Source organism: Schistocerca piceifrons, chromosome 2 (genome assembly GCF_021461385.2).
Source record: "Schistocerca piceifrons isolate TAMUIC-IGC-003096 chromosome 2, iqSchPice1.1, whole genome shotgun sequence".
Lineage (NCBI taxonomy): Eukaryota > Metazoa > Arthropoda > Insecta > Orthoptera > Acrididae > Schistocerca > Schistocerca piceifrons.
The window spans coordinates 699,185,701-699,204,098 of record NC_060139.1 but is presented as its reverse complement, the minus strand read 5'-3'; the positions used below and the strand labels follow the sequence as shown (position 1 = coordinate 699,204,098).

Genomic DNA, 18,398 nt, shown 5'->3' with positions numbered 1-18,398 from the left:
TTGAGTTTCAGCCAGACACAACAAAAAGATATTGGGTTTTCAGCCAAACCCTTTTTCAGAAAACAAAACAAGAGCATGCTTCATGTGCTCACTGTCTAAAGGCGGCTGGTTTTATATGAGGGTTGCCCAGAAAGTAATGCACCACATTTTTTTTTCTCAGGCAAAAGCAGTGCTACGAATGCGAAACAGTACATATGCATTATTTGAAGTCTTGTGAGTGAGTGCGTTAGGTTTCCATCACTTCTGACAGGTAGTGCAGCTGCAGGACAGTTTCCAAATAGTGTATGTAGGTGATGTACATTACAAGCAACTTGCAGTCATTGAATTTCTCACTGCAGAGAAAGAAAGTGTGGGGAATATTCACAAATGCTTGTGCAAAGTCTATGGAGCATCTGCTGTCAACAGAAGTTAAATTAGTTGTTGGGCACAGAGGGTGAGGTCATCAGAAGGCTGTTCGGTGGAGCTCCACAATCTGCGGCAATTGGGGAGACCATCCACAGCTGTCACACCTGACCCGTTGCAGCTAGCTGATGTCATTTGCCATTAAAGGAAGATATTTTGAGGACAATGACAGTGAAGCATTGGTCCACCTCCAGGACAAGGATTGGTAGCCAGAGGGCATACATGCCCTTGTTTTGCACTGGAGGAAGGCCATAGAATGGGGTGGAGATTACGTCGTAAAATAGTGTGTGTAGATAAAGCTCCATTCTTTCGTGTGTGTAATTCTCATTATGTTCAATAAAGAATTGTTGAAGAAAAGAATGTGGTGCATTACTTTCTGGGCAATCTCCCTTTACATATTATTTTACTGCTATCGGCCAATGTTCCGCTGTCAAAGTATAAAGCAGCATCCGTATTTCTTGCTTAGAGACTCGACAGTCGAACATTCGATATATATCACTCGCAGTGGGTCCGCAACTTCGATGTGCACCAATTCTTGAAAATTATAAAGGTCCTGTTAGCTGATGATGGACAACACCCACCCATACATTGACAAAGAATTGTTGCTGATGGCCTCTGATATGGTTGGCATGAGTATTGTCCTCAATCCAGACATGGCAGTTGAAAACACCATCATGGTTAAATGAGGCCTCCATAAAATTGCACAAAATATGGCATTTCAGCTCTGAGGTGGATAATCCATTGACAGAAGTGTACATGGGACCCAAAATTGTTGGTCCCAGTGCTTGCACACATTCTTTGATAGGGGTGTAATACCTTTCCCACCAGTATACTCCCCACACTGTATGTTTCAAAGTGTGCTTTTCACTGCAAGTTGATGAGTGCTTATTACTGGGTGGGCGGTGGTATCCATGTTAGAAAGAAGCCTGTTGGGAAAGCTTTCTCTGTATATTCGTGTCACTTTACAGGCACGACATCCTGGCGCACAGTACATTAAATTCATGTCTGCCAAATCCTGTGATGAGTAATGTTCCACCTTTGACTATGCACCACGCACTGTACACGGTAACACATCTCACCATGGACACAATTCAAGCTGCTTGAATGCAATGGACAACTGACACCAGGCACAGTGATTTGCATGTGCCACAGATTAATGTGTCAGTGCGATGCCAAATGACATCACATGAGACACGTTCTATGTGCTAAGCTGTATACAGTATGTCTGTCTGGTGGTCAGGACTGTACACTGTTTACCACCTACTATCTGTTGCATTGTAAAACTGACATCCAGTAGCTTTGTGAGAGTGCAGCAGAATTGCATGCACCGTTGCAGTACATGCATTGAGATCTTCTGTCGTCACTTTGAACAATTACTGCAAGCTGAGTTGTTACACAATCGACGTTGTGTATGATTTTGGACCTACCGTTTAAAGTTCATTTAAAGATTTGAAAAATCTTCATATCACCAGTAAAATTTTGTTCGGTTAAGATGTTGAAGCTGACTAAAACCATAATCTCACTACGAGTTATGGATTAACCTGTATCATGGCATGTGAATTCTTGTTTCAAATGTGTCGGAGGTTATAGTATTTTCAGGGAGTAATCATCACCCTTTGTAAATCTCGTCCAGCTGAAATTATTGTCACTTTAGCATGTGCACTGCAATATTATTACTTCAAAAGATTAGGCCTACAACAGATTCTTCAGTTCTTGTAGGCACAATGTACATAGCATATATTCATCACTCTGTAATAGTACCATGGCATATCTCCCTAAGGTTAACTCTTCAGTTCAATCAATAAAATACAACAAGAGCCTTGATGTGGCATGATACGGGATGTTTGGGAAATTGGCGTGCAGTCACCATATGTTGGGAGTCTGAACTGCATAAGTTTAGTGGAAAACACTTTCCGCAGATCTGATTGTGATATGCTTCTCGCGTACGCAGTTTAATCAGTTTTTAAGTCACATAACATTCATAGGCAATTGTGATATGTTACGTATTTTGCTACTCCCCAGAGCAAAATTGTGGTGGATGTGGTCTAGTGAAAGAGGGGCCATAGATTTTTCGAGATGTAGCAAAATACGTAACATATCACAATTGCCTATGAATGTTATGTGACCTAAAAACTGATTAAACTGCGTACGCGAGAAGCATATCACAATCAGATCTGCGGAAAGTGTTTTCCACTAAACTTATGCAGTTCAGACTCCCAACATATGGTGACTGCACGCCAATTTCCCAAACATCCCGTATCATGCCACGTCAAGGCTCTTGTTGTATTTTATTGATTGAACTGAAGAGTTAACCTTAGGGAGAAAGTTCTCACAATACTGTTTGGGACGAAGTGTAGTGTTAGCTGTGTGTGCAGGAACACCACTGTGTTGAAACTATCAGTAGTTGATTTGGTCTTAAGTTGAACAATGAAATCGAGGACCATGAAACAATAATATTCACTGTTTACATTTACTTTAAAAAATTAATATCCAATAATGGGCCATCTGAATATTGCTAACTACACTAGAAATTTTGTGATAATTCAAGCACAGCATGAGGATTCTTCTTTGACCATAATTGTTTTTGGTGTGTTAACACAACCAGAGGGTTGGAACCAGGCCTTGTCTGTCTAGAAGGTGACATCAAGAATATCAGTGGTGTTCTTCTCAATAAGAGTTAAACCATTTGCAGTAGGGTATTCACTTTTCAATTTCTGCGTTTTCTGTTCTTGCATTATTGTCATTTCATATGGAAGAAATTTCAGTGTTTGCCCAGTTGCTTTATGCATGGTTGCATGCCTGATAACTTTCGTGTGGCAACTTGCTCAGTGATTTTGCTGCTGAGTCAGAAATATCCAGCTACTTCTGTGCATAGGTTTGGGTGGTATTACATTGTGTTTAGCATGTAACCCTGAGCCTGTTTCTTGAAATTTCTCAAAAAGTCGACAAACTGCATCATGATTAGGTACAGCTTTTTCTGGGCATTTTTCATCAAATGCTTCCTTGTACTAAATTTCTGTATATATTGCGTTGTTGAAACACATGTTCAATGAGAAAAACATGCCACACAATTGAAAGCACCATAATTTAAAGCCAAATGGAACATCTAAACACACTGTACATCGCATTCAATAACTTTCATCAACTGAACCAAACAGCTAAATGTTACGCAGCTGTAGAACAATTAGAGAACAATCGCTGATCTATGAAAAACTGTTCTGCCAACTTCGATTTGCACTTCCGATGTAATCTGCATTCATAGTCCACTGCTATCTGGATCTTATAGTTACGTACTAAAATATATGTTGACTGTCACATTAAGTGAACTGTTGCACTCTTTGGCTTTGAAGTTATTGTACACAGTACATTATTGTAGAGTTAGACTAGTCCTGTATACCTGCTCTTCAGTGAAGTGTGGCTCTTAAGTCTTCGGTTTAGGCGATAACAACTCTTGGTCATTTTCACAATAACCATCGAACAATTGCCTAATCATCTGATATATCCTATTCTTTTTAATGCAAGGGCTGTTGACCGCTTGACACTCAATAGGGTGGGATTACCAGTTGAAATGTGCCTCAAGACCCTCTGCTAGGTCTATCGTCTACTCTCCTAGACCCTCTGCTAGGTCTATCGTCTACTCTCCTAGACCCTCTGCTAGGTCTATCGTCTACTCTCCTAGACCCTCTGCTAGGTCTATCGTCTACTCTCCTAGACCCTCTGCTAGGTCTATCGTCTACTCTCCTAGACCCTCTGCTAGGTCTATCGTCTACTCTCCTAGACCCTCTGCTAGGTCTATCGTCTACTCTCCTAGACCCTCTGCTAGGTCTATCGTCTACTCTCCTAGACCCTCTGCTAGGACTATCGTCTACTCTCCTAGACCCTCTGCTAGGACTATCGTCTACTCTCCTAGACCCTCTGCTAGGACTATCGTCTACTCTCCTAGACCCTCTGCTAGGACTATCGTCTACTCTCCTAGACCCTCTGCTAGGACTATCGTCTACTCTCCTAGACCCTCTGCTAGGACTATCGTCTACTCTCCTAGACCCTCTGCTAGGACTATCGTCTACTCTCCTAGACCCTCTGCTAGGACTATCGTCTACTCTCCTAGACCCTCTGCTAGGACTATCGTCTACTCTCCTAGACCCTCTGCTAGGACTATCGTCTACTCTCCTAGACCCTCTGCTAGGACTATCGTCTACTCTCCTAGACCCTCTGCTAGGACTATCGTCTACTCTCCTAGACCCTCTGCTAGGACTATCGTCTACCCTCCTTAGATTGTGTTGATTGTGCTTTCCCATGCACTCCTTCTTGGTGAGTACCCAGACAACGAATAGGACCACTCTTGTTTCAAGGATCTAAAGTTCATTGGCTCCAGCATGTTAAGGCATCTGTTCCACAGTTCTTAAGGAGTATCAGGGGCTACCATCATTTTCGTTGATGATGCTAAACCCAGGGACAGGAGATGTGCTTTCCATCCTCTGCTGGTCAGGAACAACATTCAACGCTGGGTTTGTGTAGGACTATCAGCTCTGCTAAAAAAACTACGTTTTATTAAACATGCCTTTCTCAATTATATTTTAATTTTTCAGTGACTCAACCAACAGTGTCCAGGCTATTGCTCACATTACTTGTACAGCATTTGCTTTGATGGTCTTGACACAGTTCTGCGGGTGTAAACTCACTTGGAGATAGATCATCTGGTTAGCTACTGCTTCCTCTAATGATCTCCATGCTTTTCGTCCCTGAAGGAAGAAGGAATCCACTGTCCTATGTTGCCTCTACATAAGTGATACCCATAAGTTATTTTATCTTCTAGTAAGCCACTCGCTATTGTCGTTGAGGAGTCTTAAGGAAAGTGGCACATATCCTGATGGAATTTACCCCTCCTACCTCTAGGCTTGCCCACCATGATCTTCCAGATTCTTTGACTGTTGGCAGGCAATTGAACTGCTTCTTAGTTAACTTGGAGAGCTGCTTTTATTTTCAGAGATAATGTTTTAAACTGCTCTGGAGGCGGTGTTTACCAATACATGATTTTTGTCATCTCAGTCTGATGCATTTTCCTGTATCTTTGCTGCCTTTCATACTCCTGTGTCACATGTAGCCCTTAACCTGGATTCAGAGTGGTCCATGGCAACGTTATCTGTCTTACCTCCCCTGATATTTCCCTTCCTCCTTCTTTACTTTTACAAAGGAACATGTTGCTTCAAAAGCTTGGAGTTGTGACAAAAAATTGTCTATGTAGCACATAATGAAGTGAAAACAATGGAGGGCTCCGTAAACTCTAATACAGTGGTAGGCCCTGTGACAGATGATGTCCATTTGTCAGTTAAACCTTTCATTTCTTTTCCAACTAGAAGTCACTGCACTTGTTAATTTGACTTGCATCACTTTTGTATAGTTGAATATGTTTCATAAAATATTTGTTACATGTAGAGTTCAGCAAAGTCAGAAATTCAGTATTTCACTGAATTAGACTTGTGAATATATCAAATAATCACTGTTCTGTTTTCACAGGGAGGTTGGGGGAATTACAACCAAGGAAGTGGGGCCACACCTAGTAATGTAAGCAGTAGTGGCAGCTCAGGTGGAGGCTGGGGCCAGAATTATAATCAGCAAAGCTGGGGACAACAAAACACCCAGCAGAGCTGGAAAGGTAAATAAAAATATTGTATATATTTATTGGAAATGTTCGTTACTTTGGCATTGTTTCATTGGTCTACTTCCCACCAGTATAGTACAATCATCAGTGCTGTGTCTAGTTTTGCAGTCCTATTTGTAGTCTTGACAAGCTATTACAGTCGGATGCTTTCAATTTTTGTTGGGGCTGAACATCAATTCAGGTAGTAAATGTGAGTAATCAGTGACAAAAAAGTGGGATTGATGGCTTCTTTTGGAAGAGCAAGCTAAAGATCCATGGTCCAAACAAAATTTTGACATTGTATTACCTTTGACACGTTTTTTCTCCCTGATAGAACTTCATGTATCTGGACAGTTTGATATCAATGATACCAAGAACCTGTCATCAGGTTAATTATGTCAGATTATTATGACTGACTTTGAAAATGATTTGTCAAGTGCTGCTAAGTTATGGTAAGAAGAGTTTCGTGCTGCACTTTTAATAAATCAGCAGAAGAGAAGAAGTTGTAAAATAGTGCATGCAAAGAAAAGATGCTTCCATGTCAACAATCTGGCTATGGATAAAGTGCATAATACAATATGGCAGAATACCTTGTAATTTTAGTAGTCTTGAACATAATTAGACCTAGGTGAAAAGTGACTTGGATAGAAACAAAATAGTTTAAACTCAGTAAATTGCAAATGCTAACAAAAGCAGCTATTGTTAACGTTACACCACGTGAAAGGTTTCTAGTTCTGTACAGTAGTCAGTCACACTGATGCTGCAAGGTTTTCCAGGAGAAGAAATGGAAGATTCTGTAATTCCTGTCAGCTCCAACGCCAGTTTTGTGTCGGAGGAAGATATGATCCTTCCCTTAGACTCAAATTACATGTCAGTGAATATTTTATTAATATGCGTGGTTAATGTAGAAGTTTCCTACTTGGTATTTTCATTTGTTATTTAACAATGCTTCACTGACAGCTAATTTGTGCACCAAAGTGGGCATGATATACTGCACACATGATGGTAACAACACTGACCTCCACTCACTCAGTGCATACCGTATTTACTCGAATCTAAGCCGCCCTCAAATGTAAGCTGCACCTGAAAAATGAGACTCGAAATAAAGGAATAAAAAAAATTCCCGAATCTAAACCGCACCTGAAATTTGAGACTCGAAATTCAAGGGGGGAGAAAAGTTTTAGGCCGCACCTCCAAATCGAAACAAAGTTGGTCCATTGTAATATGAGACACAATTTAGGTCGAATGTATGACGATACAGCTACAGTAGTTCGGTTCAAGTCGTAAGCTTAGCAGTTAAGCTATACCAGGTAGCCATTGCTATGAGTCAGGCGCTCCGTCCATATTTATACGGGTACCCTTCCTTTTTCACATGCTTCGTCTGGTTTGAATCGATTTGCTTATTTTGCTTTGATCTGATAAGTGCCGTTTTCTTTGTTATAGGTGTTTACGTCACTCTAAGCTGAAAATGCATTACTGTACTGTGTCATGCCTTGTTTGTCGCATTCTGATAGTGCGTGTTTACGGCCTGTTGCTGCTCGCGGCATGGCTTGCTTTTGTGCGCGCTACCGCCGCTTACAGTTAGAGAGAGAGAGAGAGAGAGAGAGAGAGAGAGAGAGAGGAATCGTCTCATTAGCGAAACAATGGCAAGAGACTGCTATTTGTTTATTTGTTGTTACTTACACTGCTGCTTTCTTTGATAATGATCAACAAGAACCAAATGATAGAGGATGTTCTGAATGAGAGTTTAGCGAAAATTTTTCTCTGTTCGAAAATCTTTGCGGCCGCTTCTTTAGTACATCAAATTCTGCACAGAAATTAGTCGTCTTAGATTTTTCAGTTGCCGTGCTTCATTTCTGACTGTATTACTATTACGCATAAGAATAATACGAATATAAACATGACACGATAAGTATATTCTTCCGCGTTTGCTGTTGTCTCACGCTAGTTTCGTAGTTTATTGGGCAGACAGGATTTAAATGAGATAGCAGCAAACACGAAAGGATACATGGCAAAATGTTTATATTCGTATTATTCTTATGGTGAAGAGAATACTGCATGTGATTCACATATCATCAAGTTCCTATTAGCAACCACCTCTTCTCACAGGTAGGGAAAAATTCAGAACGTAGAGTTGGCCATATTGACAAACATCCCAAACAGTCTTACCAGTCGGATTTTCGTAGTACATTGAAATGTTGCTACATTCGAAGATGAACAATACGAAATTTGTGTTTACTTCATTGGATAATGTATGAAAATGCAGTGGTCGTTACTCGGGGCGGAGGAAAAAAAAGCTCGTCTCCGCCTCTCTCTCTCTCTCTCTCTCTCTCTCTCTCTCTCTCTCTCTCTCTCTCTCTTTCTTTCTTTCTTTTTTTTAAAAAAAAAAACTGACGCAGAGGTTTTGGCGCCAGTATTTATCTTTGTGCCTACAAAGCATGCCTGTGTAGCGCTACATATATTCGACGGCAGAAGTTAGTTGTGGCGGCACCTACCAACATTTTTAAGAACTTCCGCTTGCTTTGCACTCGATTGTAAGCCGCAGCCGGTTTTTTGGATTACAAAAACCGGAAAAAAGGTGCGGCTTAAATTAGAGTAAATACGGTAACTGTCAAAAGTCGCACTTTATTTTAATTGTACTGCAAGGTGGAGAAACTGCTCTCCCTCTCCTCAAAAGATCCTGTGTTATTGACCTGCATTTCTTTACATTCTTCCACCAGTTTTCTTACCCATTTGCTCTTTGTCCCATTAAAAGTAGGGAAAACTCCAGGCAAGCTTTCCATAAAATACGTAAGTTTTGTTCCAGTTCTGTACTAGTGTTATACCCTTGTTAAGCTGACTTGTTTCACTGTAATCAAGAAATTATAGAGAGTAACTGCCCAATACCATAGTTTGTGGCATGTTAAGAAAATTTTCTGTGTTTATTATTAGGTTATGGGCAGCAGCAACAGCAACCACACCACCAGCAACAGCAGTCACAACAGCAGCATCAACAACAGCCTCCACAACAGCAGCAGTCAGGATACGGTCAACAAAGCTATTCACAGCAGGGTTATGGAAGCACTACACCATACAATTGGAATCAACAACAGTACTATAATCAAGGTTATGGTTCCAGCAATCAAGGATGGGGACAGGTAAAATTAAAGCTCTTATTTTCAACTTTAAAATTTTATACAAAAGCTGGCCAATATTTCAGGAAGCAAAATTTTTGTACTGCCTATACACATTTAAAAGAGGAAAAAAACTATTCCTAGTTTCCAGAACTTATTACTTCCTTTCTGATGTAGGAAACAAAACAAGATGGGTGAGTTTAAAAAGGAGGGAAGGTTGCTAAGACCCCAGGATGAGATAGCCATCTGTAGAGAAGACAGTTGAAAATAGAGAAAACCTACACTAAAGTCATGGGGTACCGCCTAACATCGTTTGGAGCCTCTGGCATAGTGCAGCAATTTCACATGGCATGGAATAAACAACTTGTCAGAAGTCCCCTGCAAACATATTGAATCATGCTGCCTGTATAGCTGTCCATAACTGAAAAAGTGTTACTGGTGCAGGATTTTGTGCACGAACTGGTCTCTTCATTATGTCCCATAAATGTTCTGTGAGATTTGTCACATGCTCTGGGTGGCCAGATCATTCACTTGAATTCTCCAGAATGTTCAAACCAACTGCGAACTATTGTGGCCCAGTGTCATGGCCCATTGTAGATAATAAAAATTCCACCGTTGATTGGCTGCATATAGTTTGAGTAGCTGAACATAACCATTTCCAGTTATGCAATGAGTTCAGTTGGTCCAGAGGACCCAGTTCATTCCACGTAAACACAGCCCCCACCATTATGGTGGCAGCACCAGCTTGCACAGTGCCTTTTTGACAATTTGGATCCATGGCATTGTAAGGTCTGTACCACACTTGAACCCTACTATCAGCTTTTACCAACTGCAATTGGGACTCATATTACCAAGCCATAGTTTTCCCAGTTATCTAGGTCCAACCGTTATACAGCCATGAGCCCAGGAGAGACGCTGCAGGTGATATCATGCTGTTAGCAAAGGCATCTGCATTGGTTATCTTCTGATACAGCCCATTAATGCCAAATTTTGACACACTGTCCAAACTGATACATTCATCATAGATGCCTGCGGTAATTTCACGCAATGTTGCTGGTCTGCTAGCACTGCCAACACTACTCAAATGCTGCTGCTGTCAGTCATAAGGGTTATCGGCCACTGGATTGTCTGTGGAGAAAGGTTATGCCTGAAATTTGGTGTTCTTGGCACACTCTCGACATTGTAGATCTTGGAAAATTGAATTCCCCAACGATTTCCGAAATGGAATGTCCCATGCGTGTAGCTCAAACTATCATTCCTTGAGGAAAGTCTTTTAATTTCTGTGATCTAGCCACAACAGAAATCTTTTCGCATGAATCACCTGAGTACAGATGGCAGTTGCAATGCCATTTTATACTTTGCGTACATGGTACTACTGTCATCTGTATATGTGCGTATCACTATCCGATGAGTTTTGTCACCTCATTATACAGTGTCTCCAAAGTCAATTGGCTTTGTGGTACAACAATGAAAAGTAACTCCTTTTACATATTTAGATTTGCATTGGTAACAGCAACAGTTACTTGTAATTGGTGTTACTAACAAAAGAAAGTGTGAATACAGAATAAATGTGTAATATTAAAGTTATTGTCTTGGCACAAAATGTAAACAGTTACAACGATGTCACTGGACAGTTGTGGTTTGGTGAGCTATCCTCACCCCATATATATTCTACACTATGCCTCAGTCCAAAGGTAATAGGATAGAATGAGATAAAAAGATAAGAGGAAATGAAATTAAATGTAAATTAATAGTACAGCTAAAAACAGAGAGAGAACTATAAATATAAGAGTAATAAAATAAAATAGGAGGATGAAAATACTGTGGTGGTGGTGGTGGTGGTGGTGGTGGTGGTGGTGGTGGTGGTGGTTGTTTGTTCAATCATTTTAGTGATGGTCATTCCTGTACACGAGATATGTTCAAAACGTATTCAACTTCTGCTTAGTAGAAACACATTTATTGATTTGAAGATACAGAATCCAATCACTTTCAAAGTAGTCTCCTTGAAAACGCGCACTCTTCTCCCATCACTCCTGCCATTGTTAATCCATCGTTTGGAATGTCGATCTGTCAGGCCATTGCATTCTGCATGATGTCTTTTTTTGACTGTAATCAAGTTCCTTTCAGGGGTATTTCAGCTTGGAAAATAGCCAAGTCACACAGAATGGGATTTACTGTCTACATTGTCTTTTCCAATTTTCTGATGTTGGTTCTGCTTCATTGTCAACAGTTTCGTTACGTACTTCAGAGAGACTCCTCATGCAGAAATGGTTGGTCAAATTTGAATGTAGTAATCAAGCGGTTTCCCACATCATTTGCAAGGCTTTTTACTGTGATACAACAGTCTTTCATGACCAAAAACATATGCTTGTTCAATGGCTCTGCTTTTTGTATGGTTTAGGGTCTGCCTCTACGTGGTTCAGTGGGTGGCCTTCTTTGAAATGTGTGTACCACTCCATTATCTGTGAATAGCTCACAGCATCGTCACTGCAAGTCTGTTTAATCTTGGAAATGATTTCTGCTGGGGTGAGGTGTCCCCCACCTTTTTTTAATTTGATGCAATATCGCTGTTCAATTTTATCTGTTATTTAATAAAATATTGAAATCCAATGAGTGCTCACTACTTATCCTCGCTCATCTACAGTACATATTATTCAGTAAGCCACCATATGGTGTGTGTTGGAGAGGATATCTTGGCCCATTACTAGTAGTCACATTTCCTGTTCTCCTCTCAACCGGATTGAGGGAAAGAAGACAGTCTGTCTGCCTCTGTACAGGTCCTAATTTCTCTTACCTCATCTTCACAGTCCTTGCACAAGATGTATGTTAGCAGCAGTAGAATCACTCTGCAGTCAGATGCAAATGCTGGTTCTCTAAATTTTGTTAATAGTGTTCTTTTAAAATAACATCTTCCCTCCAGGGATTCCAATTGTAGTTCACGAAACATTTCCGTAACACTTGTCAATCAAACCTACTAGTAACAAAAGTAGTGGCATGGCTCTGAATTGCTTCAGTGTCTTCCTTTAATCCAACCTGGTGTGGATTCCAAACACAGAGTAGTACTCGAGAAGGACTCACATAAGTGTTCTATGCATGATCATCTCTTACAGATGCGCTGCACTTTCCTATAATTCTCTCAGTAAGCCAAAGTCAACCATTTACCTTCACTATTACAGTTCTCATGTGCCTATTTCACTTTGTGTCACTTCATAGCATTGCGCCTAGATATTTAAGAAATGTGACTGTGGCAAGTATGACACCGAAAATGTGTGTTCGAACATCACAGAATTGTTTGCCAACTTGTCTGAATTAACTTAAGTTTCTCTACATTTAGAGAAAGCTATCATTCATCACACTGAATAGAAATACTGTCAAAGTCCTGCTGTATCTTGTTAAGTCACTCAGCAATAAAACTTCCCTGTACACTACAGTCTCATTGACACTTGATCGGATTGCTCTTCACCCTGTATGTCAGATTGTTTATGTATATAGAGAGAGTAATGGTCTTATCACACTTCCCTGGGGCACTCTTAATGACATCTCTAACTCTGATGAACACTTGCTACCCAGCAGTACATGCTTGTTTCTATTAGGTAAAAAACCTTACAGAGACATTTCTAAGAACTTTTCTATAAGCTTGGACCTCAATTAAGTCCACAGTGTGTCCCTGTATTGGTGCTTCCCAAAAATCTAGCAATATGGAATCTGAGTGTCAGACAAGTGCTTTAAAAATAGATGCTAATTCGTGGACAGGAGATTTTTCTGTCTGAAGGAAACTTGCCATAATCAAATGTAGAAAATGCTCACAGATTCTGCAACAAACTCGCGTTTGGGAGTCTGTAATTTTATGGATCCTAGCTGTGGAGCCTGCCAGGGAGGTCCCTTTGTTTGTAATCTGTGCAGCTCTGAAATGATGGTATGTCTCTATGGTCCTCTCGCATGAATTATTTTTTAAATGTGAAATTTAAAACATCAGCTTTCATGTTGCTGTTGTTTATCTTGCTGCACATGGGCCACTGCTAGTGACTGAGCTTTCTGCTGGCAGGGAAAAATTGACGGCTGAACATAAATGTCCCCCACATCTATAATAAAGTCAGTTTCCTGCACTTCATTGATTTACACAGGAAAGGAAGATGTTTGATTGAAAAGAAGTGCAGCGAACATGTGTAAGTTAGTAAACCATGTGTGGTTTCAGATGTTCTGCCTTTGTTGCAAGACTTATCAGTGGTGGTCCTGAAGTGGAAGTGGATGGGTACAGGGGATAGTCATTAAACAGTCTTGATAGACTTGTTCTTGTAAAAAGGCTGCAGCGGCCTTTAGTAAAGTGACTGGCAAAGCCATTTCTTCATATTTTCATGCAGAGTAATCACCAATAAACCTTCTGACTCGTATTTACCTTTGCCTACCTCTGTAATAAACAGCACTTTTAAGAAAAGGCTTTATTGCATAAATAATTGCTGTGATTGTTAGCAGGATTGTGTGGAGAGATGATTGTATGTACATGATAAAATTCTGCAAAAGTATTATGCTCCTGCAGCTGTAGTTTCTGCATGGCCACACTTAAAGACTTTAGGAAACAAAAGCTTTCCAGTGGTGTTTGTGCTAAAGAAAGGTGTGATACTTCATTAGTCTTTTAATTGAATAGATAAAAAATCTATTCGCCAAGCGACAGCAGAACACACACGCAAGAATTTTATATGCCACCGTTTCGTGAGTAGATTTTCTAACTATTTAATTAAATAATTTTATCAGTAATTGATTGTTTTTTTGTTTCATTAGTCTTTTGCAAGACTTTTTAGCATTGGTGTTGTCATCCAAATGGTGTATACTAATAGTATACTAGTAGACAATATCTTAAGCTCAAAATAAGTGGTCAACATTAAGAATTTATCAAAATGCAAATAATTCTTAACCCAATAACGGAGATGAAATCATAGTTTGGAAAGAGATTTGTTGTTCAGGAAAGCACTTCACCTTGTGGGTACTACACAATGCTGAAATGAGCCTGGTGAGCTGCCAAATTATCTATTTCAAATGATAGGGGGATCTGAGCTGATGTCATTAAAGATATTGTGTGTGTCCTGTTGTTGCTGCAGTGGAGTTAGTCTAGATGCAACATTTTGTGCATTCTGTGTAATAGCAAGGAGTATTGTATTCAAAGATTCTAGCTTTACGCAGACATTATTTAAAGTATGTGCTGTACTGCATGATGAATGGTTCAAAGATCTCTCTCAAAAATCAAAATGTAGTTCATCTCTTTAAATGCATTGTTTTGCAGATATGTTCTGTGTGCTTTGAAGTTGCTCTAATTGTTGAATTTGAAGTAATACCAACTTTTGAAATAGTGCATCCACATTTTGCCTGTTGGTTTTTAGAGATGCATGAACATAAAAACATTTTTTTGCCATAGGCATAATGTTACAATTTGAATTGTGATTAGTGTCTTAATTTTAAGATGATGTAATATTTCAGAATAAACAATTTCATTTTTGTTACATAATACTTAACGCATTCTTTTATTGTTTATGCAGACGAATACAGACTCCTATGGTGGTCCTGCTCAGCAGCAAGGGACATGGCAGGGATATGGACAGGGTTACAATTATGGATCCAGTCAGCATGTAGCACCTGGTGGGGGCTACCCTAAGTAAATGTCATATTCAAAATGAAATCAGTTTTTTAGATGTGAGCAGGAGACAAGTGTTACAAAGCAGACTTGACACTAGATACACAAGTACACAGTGTTAAAGCATTTTTGATTTTGAGGTATGACAGACAGTGCTTCATAGCTCAGTAGTTTTAAGAGTACATGTAAAACTGAAGAAAGTATTTTCTGACAGTAAGCTCTTGTAGTTCATTATTGTATTTTGTGTTACAATGAAATTACCAGATTTATGTGAATGTGAGAAAAGAATAAATGTACGTATAATTACCATGACCATTACGTATAGTGGTGTGCAATTCATTTTGAAAATTCAATTTTATTGGAACTCATTAAATATCATTTTAATTCGGATAAAGTACAATAAGATATGCATAGCTATTTCAGGCATCATCCATAGTGTAATATTAATTTTTCTACTCCAGTATTACCCAAGTAAAATACATCTGAAAACATCGCACTGCCGATTGTGAGAGTGTTTTTCAAAAATTTTCTAGTGGTGTTCTAGAGAAATTGGCAGTTGAATTCTGTTATGTGAAAATGTGTGATCTGAAAAGAGCATTGTCCTCCTCGTGTAACCTGATAATTTTGACATGTCAGTAGGGAAGGCTTACAAAAAGTAATCATTAACTATCTGCCACTCAAAAGAAACTGATTGATTTCAGTGGTGAAGGGAGAAGCACTTAGTGTGATACATGAGATATTTCATTGTTTCTTGTAACTTTAGTTTTAACAGCAGTGTAGTTTGTGAAGTTAAGTAACATCTATTCACTTGCAAAATGAAAATGTAATTTCCTACATTTCTTGCAATTCACGCTCCTTACTAACCATCGACTGTTCCATTGGAGAGGTCAACTCAGATTGGCTGTTGTGTGTGCAATGTAAACTAGTCAGTACTGTTGTTATTTCTGGTTAATTTATTCACTTCGCTGCCATCGCAGTAGTGTGTGTTTCAAGCATTTTGCTTTTTTGATCGTTTTTGAATTGCTGTTTTCAGTTTGGTGGCAATGATGCCAATATGGTGCCACACTCAATGAATTAAGTATAATTTTAAAAAGGTACATAAATTATAACTTTCTCATACACATACAAGCTGCGTGACACACAACACATTTCAATTTCGATAGGTAATAGAGATCAAGAATATTGCTGAATTTATTTCTTTGCACATTCCAAAAACATGCACTCAAAATTATTGTACTTTCCCATTAATGTTCTTGACGGTATCTTGAAAGTAATTTCAGTGAGAAATACTTGCCAGTACAAAAACAGTATTTCCTTCCTCTTGCTTTTTTCCTCTCCTTCTGAAAACAAGTTTTGTTTTCACATTACAAGGAATTAAATATTTTCTTTCACCCATATGACAGCAGTGCATCTGTTAACAAATCTTTGCTTCGTGTTTACTATAAATCATTACTAGTAAAAGGTCTTTCATGCTGGAGTAAAATTGGTCATACTTAATGCTTAAGAAGAAAAGGTGAAAGTTGCTGGGCAATTATTAATTGCCTAGTGTTCCAGTATTGTACATTATGCTCCGATCGTCAGTTTTGTTTGCATTCTCATTCCAGTTTTGTGTCTTGATTAATCAAAACTGTAGGCCTCAGAAGCTAAGGTAAACAACATTGGTGTTTGCCTTACTGCAGCCTGTGGCAGGCAACTGCTTTTTCTTTTTTTCTGCAAGAATTTTTGTGTTAAAGTTGTTGGACCTTCTCATGAAGTTGATTTAAAACATTGCCAAAACTGTTTCCTGCAATAACATTTTATATTACTGACTTTTCCACATTTCATGTTAATTTTGAATTTAATTGTTGCTGATGCCATAATTTAGTGATGTAATAATCTTGCAACTATTGTCACTACATATGAAGTTTTAAAATGTGATCTTAGTTTACACAGTATTGCAGCAGACACTTCATCCAACTACTGGTGATATGTTGGATGTTGAGAGAAGAAAAAAAAGGCATTCCTGGCACATCTATTTTCTCTTTCTTGTCATAGCTATTCTTAAAGTGATATCTGTATCGAAGCACTTAAAATTATTGTACATTGTACAAATCAATAAAAATCAAAATTCTCATAAATGTTCTGCTTTTGTGACATTAATTATTATTCTGCAAGAAATTTAAGTAGTTTTGTAATTGCTTTAGTCAAGTTTCAGCACATGAAAAATGCGTGACCTTGATTTTGAGTGATTGGTTATTGTGTGTGTGTGTGTGTGTGTGTGTGTGTGTGTGTGTGTGTGTGTGTGTGTGTGTTCACAGAGAGAGAGAGAGAGAACAGTGTGGCAGAAATTGTTAAAACTGAAAGTCTTACTTCAGTGTGTGCTCCTTATGTGGTAAGTGCTGATTTATGTAAGATACAGGAAAAGCAACCAGTCAAGTGTAGCAGATTGATGTGTGGAGTAGCAATAGTACACTAACACACAGGCACCCAAATGTACACTCTGGTGGCTACAGTAGTGATTTACTGAAGATAAACTGCTGTATACTAAGATGACCAGGAAGATATAAGAGTGGAAAACTGAAGTGTGACACCTTGACTACACCAATATTATTTGAGTGTGACAGTTCCAGCACAGATCATGAGTATCAAAACAGCATCTACACTGTTTAGATTTCAGTCATATAGTAGGAAAGTTGATGATATCAGAGATATTGTTTATTTTGATTCCTGATGTTGGGGTATATTGTGAATATTTTTAAAGCATAGATTTACTGCTAAAGTCAAGTTCGGTTTTCCATTACAAGATTTGTCCCTAACCCCAAAGTTTGGGTCTTCCAGGTTTTCAGCTTCTTGAAATGAAAGTAAAGTGAACTACTAAGTATTTTTCATCAATCAAATCCAGTGATTCTAACACGCTTAGTATAAGAAAATAAGTTAGGAAGTTGGAAGTGTTCTGTGGATGAAATTTACATATTAACTTGTAACAATGTATTTTATAGTGAATAAATTGTTGGCCAGTAGTTCTAAAACTTGGAATAACTTCTGCATATGAAGAGAATCCTTAAATATTATGTGAAATGAGCCAGAAATTGTCATCGCAATACGCCTAGGTTAGCACAGTGTCACATGACTGTTCAAACTGTGCAGCACTGTTGACATTTGCTGGAGAAATTCTGAATGAAAACAAACTCTCTCCCTAATGTTTAACTATAGGTAACCTATTAATATTGTTATAATGTATCGGATGTACTTGACCCACAGCATAAAAAAGAATAAAATATTCCATTGCTACACAGTAGGTACTTGAAACATTTATTTATTTATTCATTTTTAGTAGGAACATGATTTCAGTGATATTTTGACTCTTATTTCCAGATAACAGCTTTTGAAACAATGTCAGTAATCTAAAACAAAGTAATCTTTATCACATTACGCGAAATAAAATGTTCATCTTTGGTTGGTTTCTTCAGAGAATGTGCAGATGACATGTATTCAAGTAGTTTGTTCATACATGCTTGTAATTTGTTGCCATTTATATTTAGGGATGTGTGAGGTCGTCTGTGAGGCAGACTCTGATCTTAAAATGCTAATACTAGTACGTCTCCTTGCTGGGGAATGTAGCCGATTAGAAAGTCTG

The 18,398-nt window shown here is 38.8% G+C and overlaps 1 protein-coding gene across 1 annotated transcript in view; it reads left to right on the top strand.

Annotated features, from left to right (window-relative positions):
• Positions 1-16,899, top strand: part of LOC124776978 (heterogeneous nuclear ribonucleoprotein U-like protein 1) — a 127,269-nt gene extending 110,370 nt beyond the window's left edge. The window contains exons 15-17 of the mRNA XM_047252218.1: positions 5,920-6,058; positions 8,975-9,180; positions 14,688-16,899. Of these exons, the coding sequence (XP_047108174.1) occupies positions 5,920-6,058; positions 8,975-9,180; positions 14,688-14,807 (465 nt within the window). The 3' untranslated portion in view covers positions 14,808-16,899. The remainder of the gene's footprint in view (positions 1-5,919; positions 6,059-8,974; positions 9,181-14,687) is intronic.
• Positions 16,900-18,398: the final 1,499 nt, after the last annotated feature.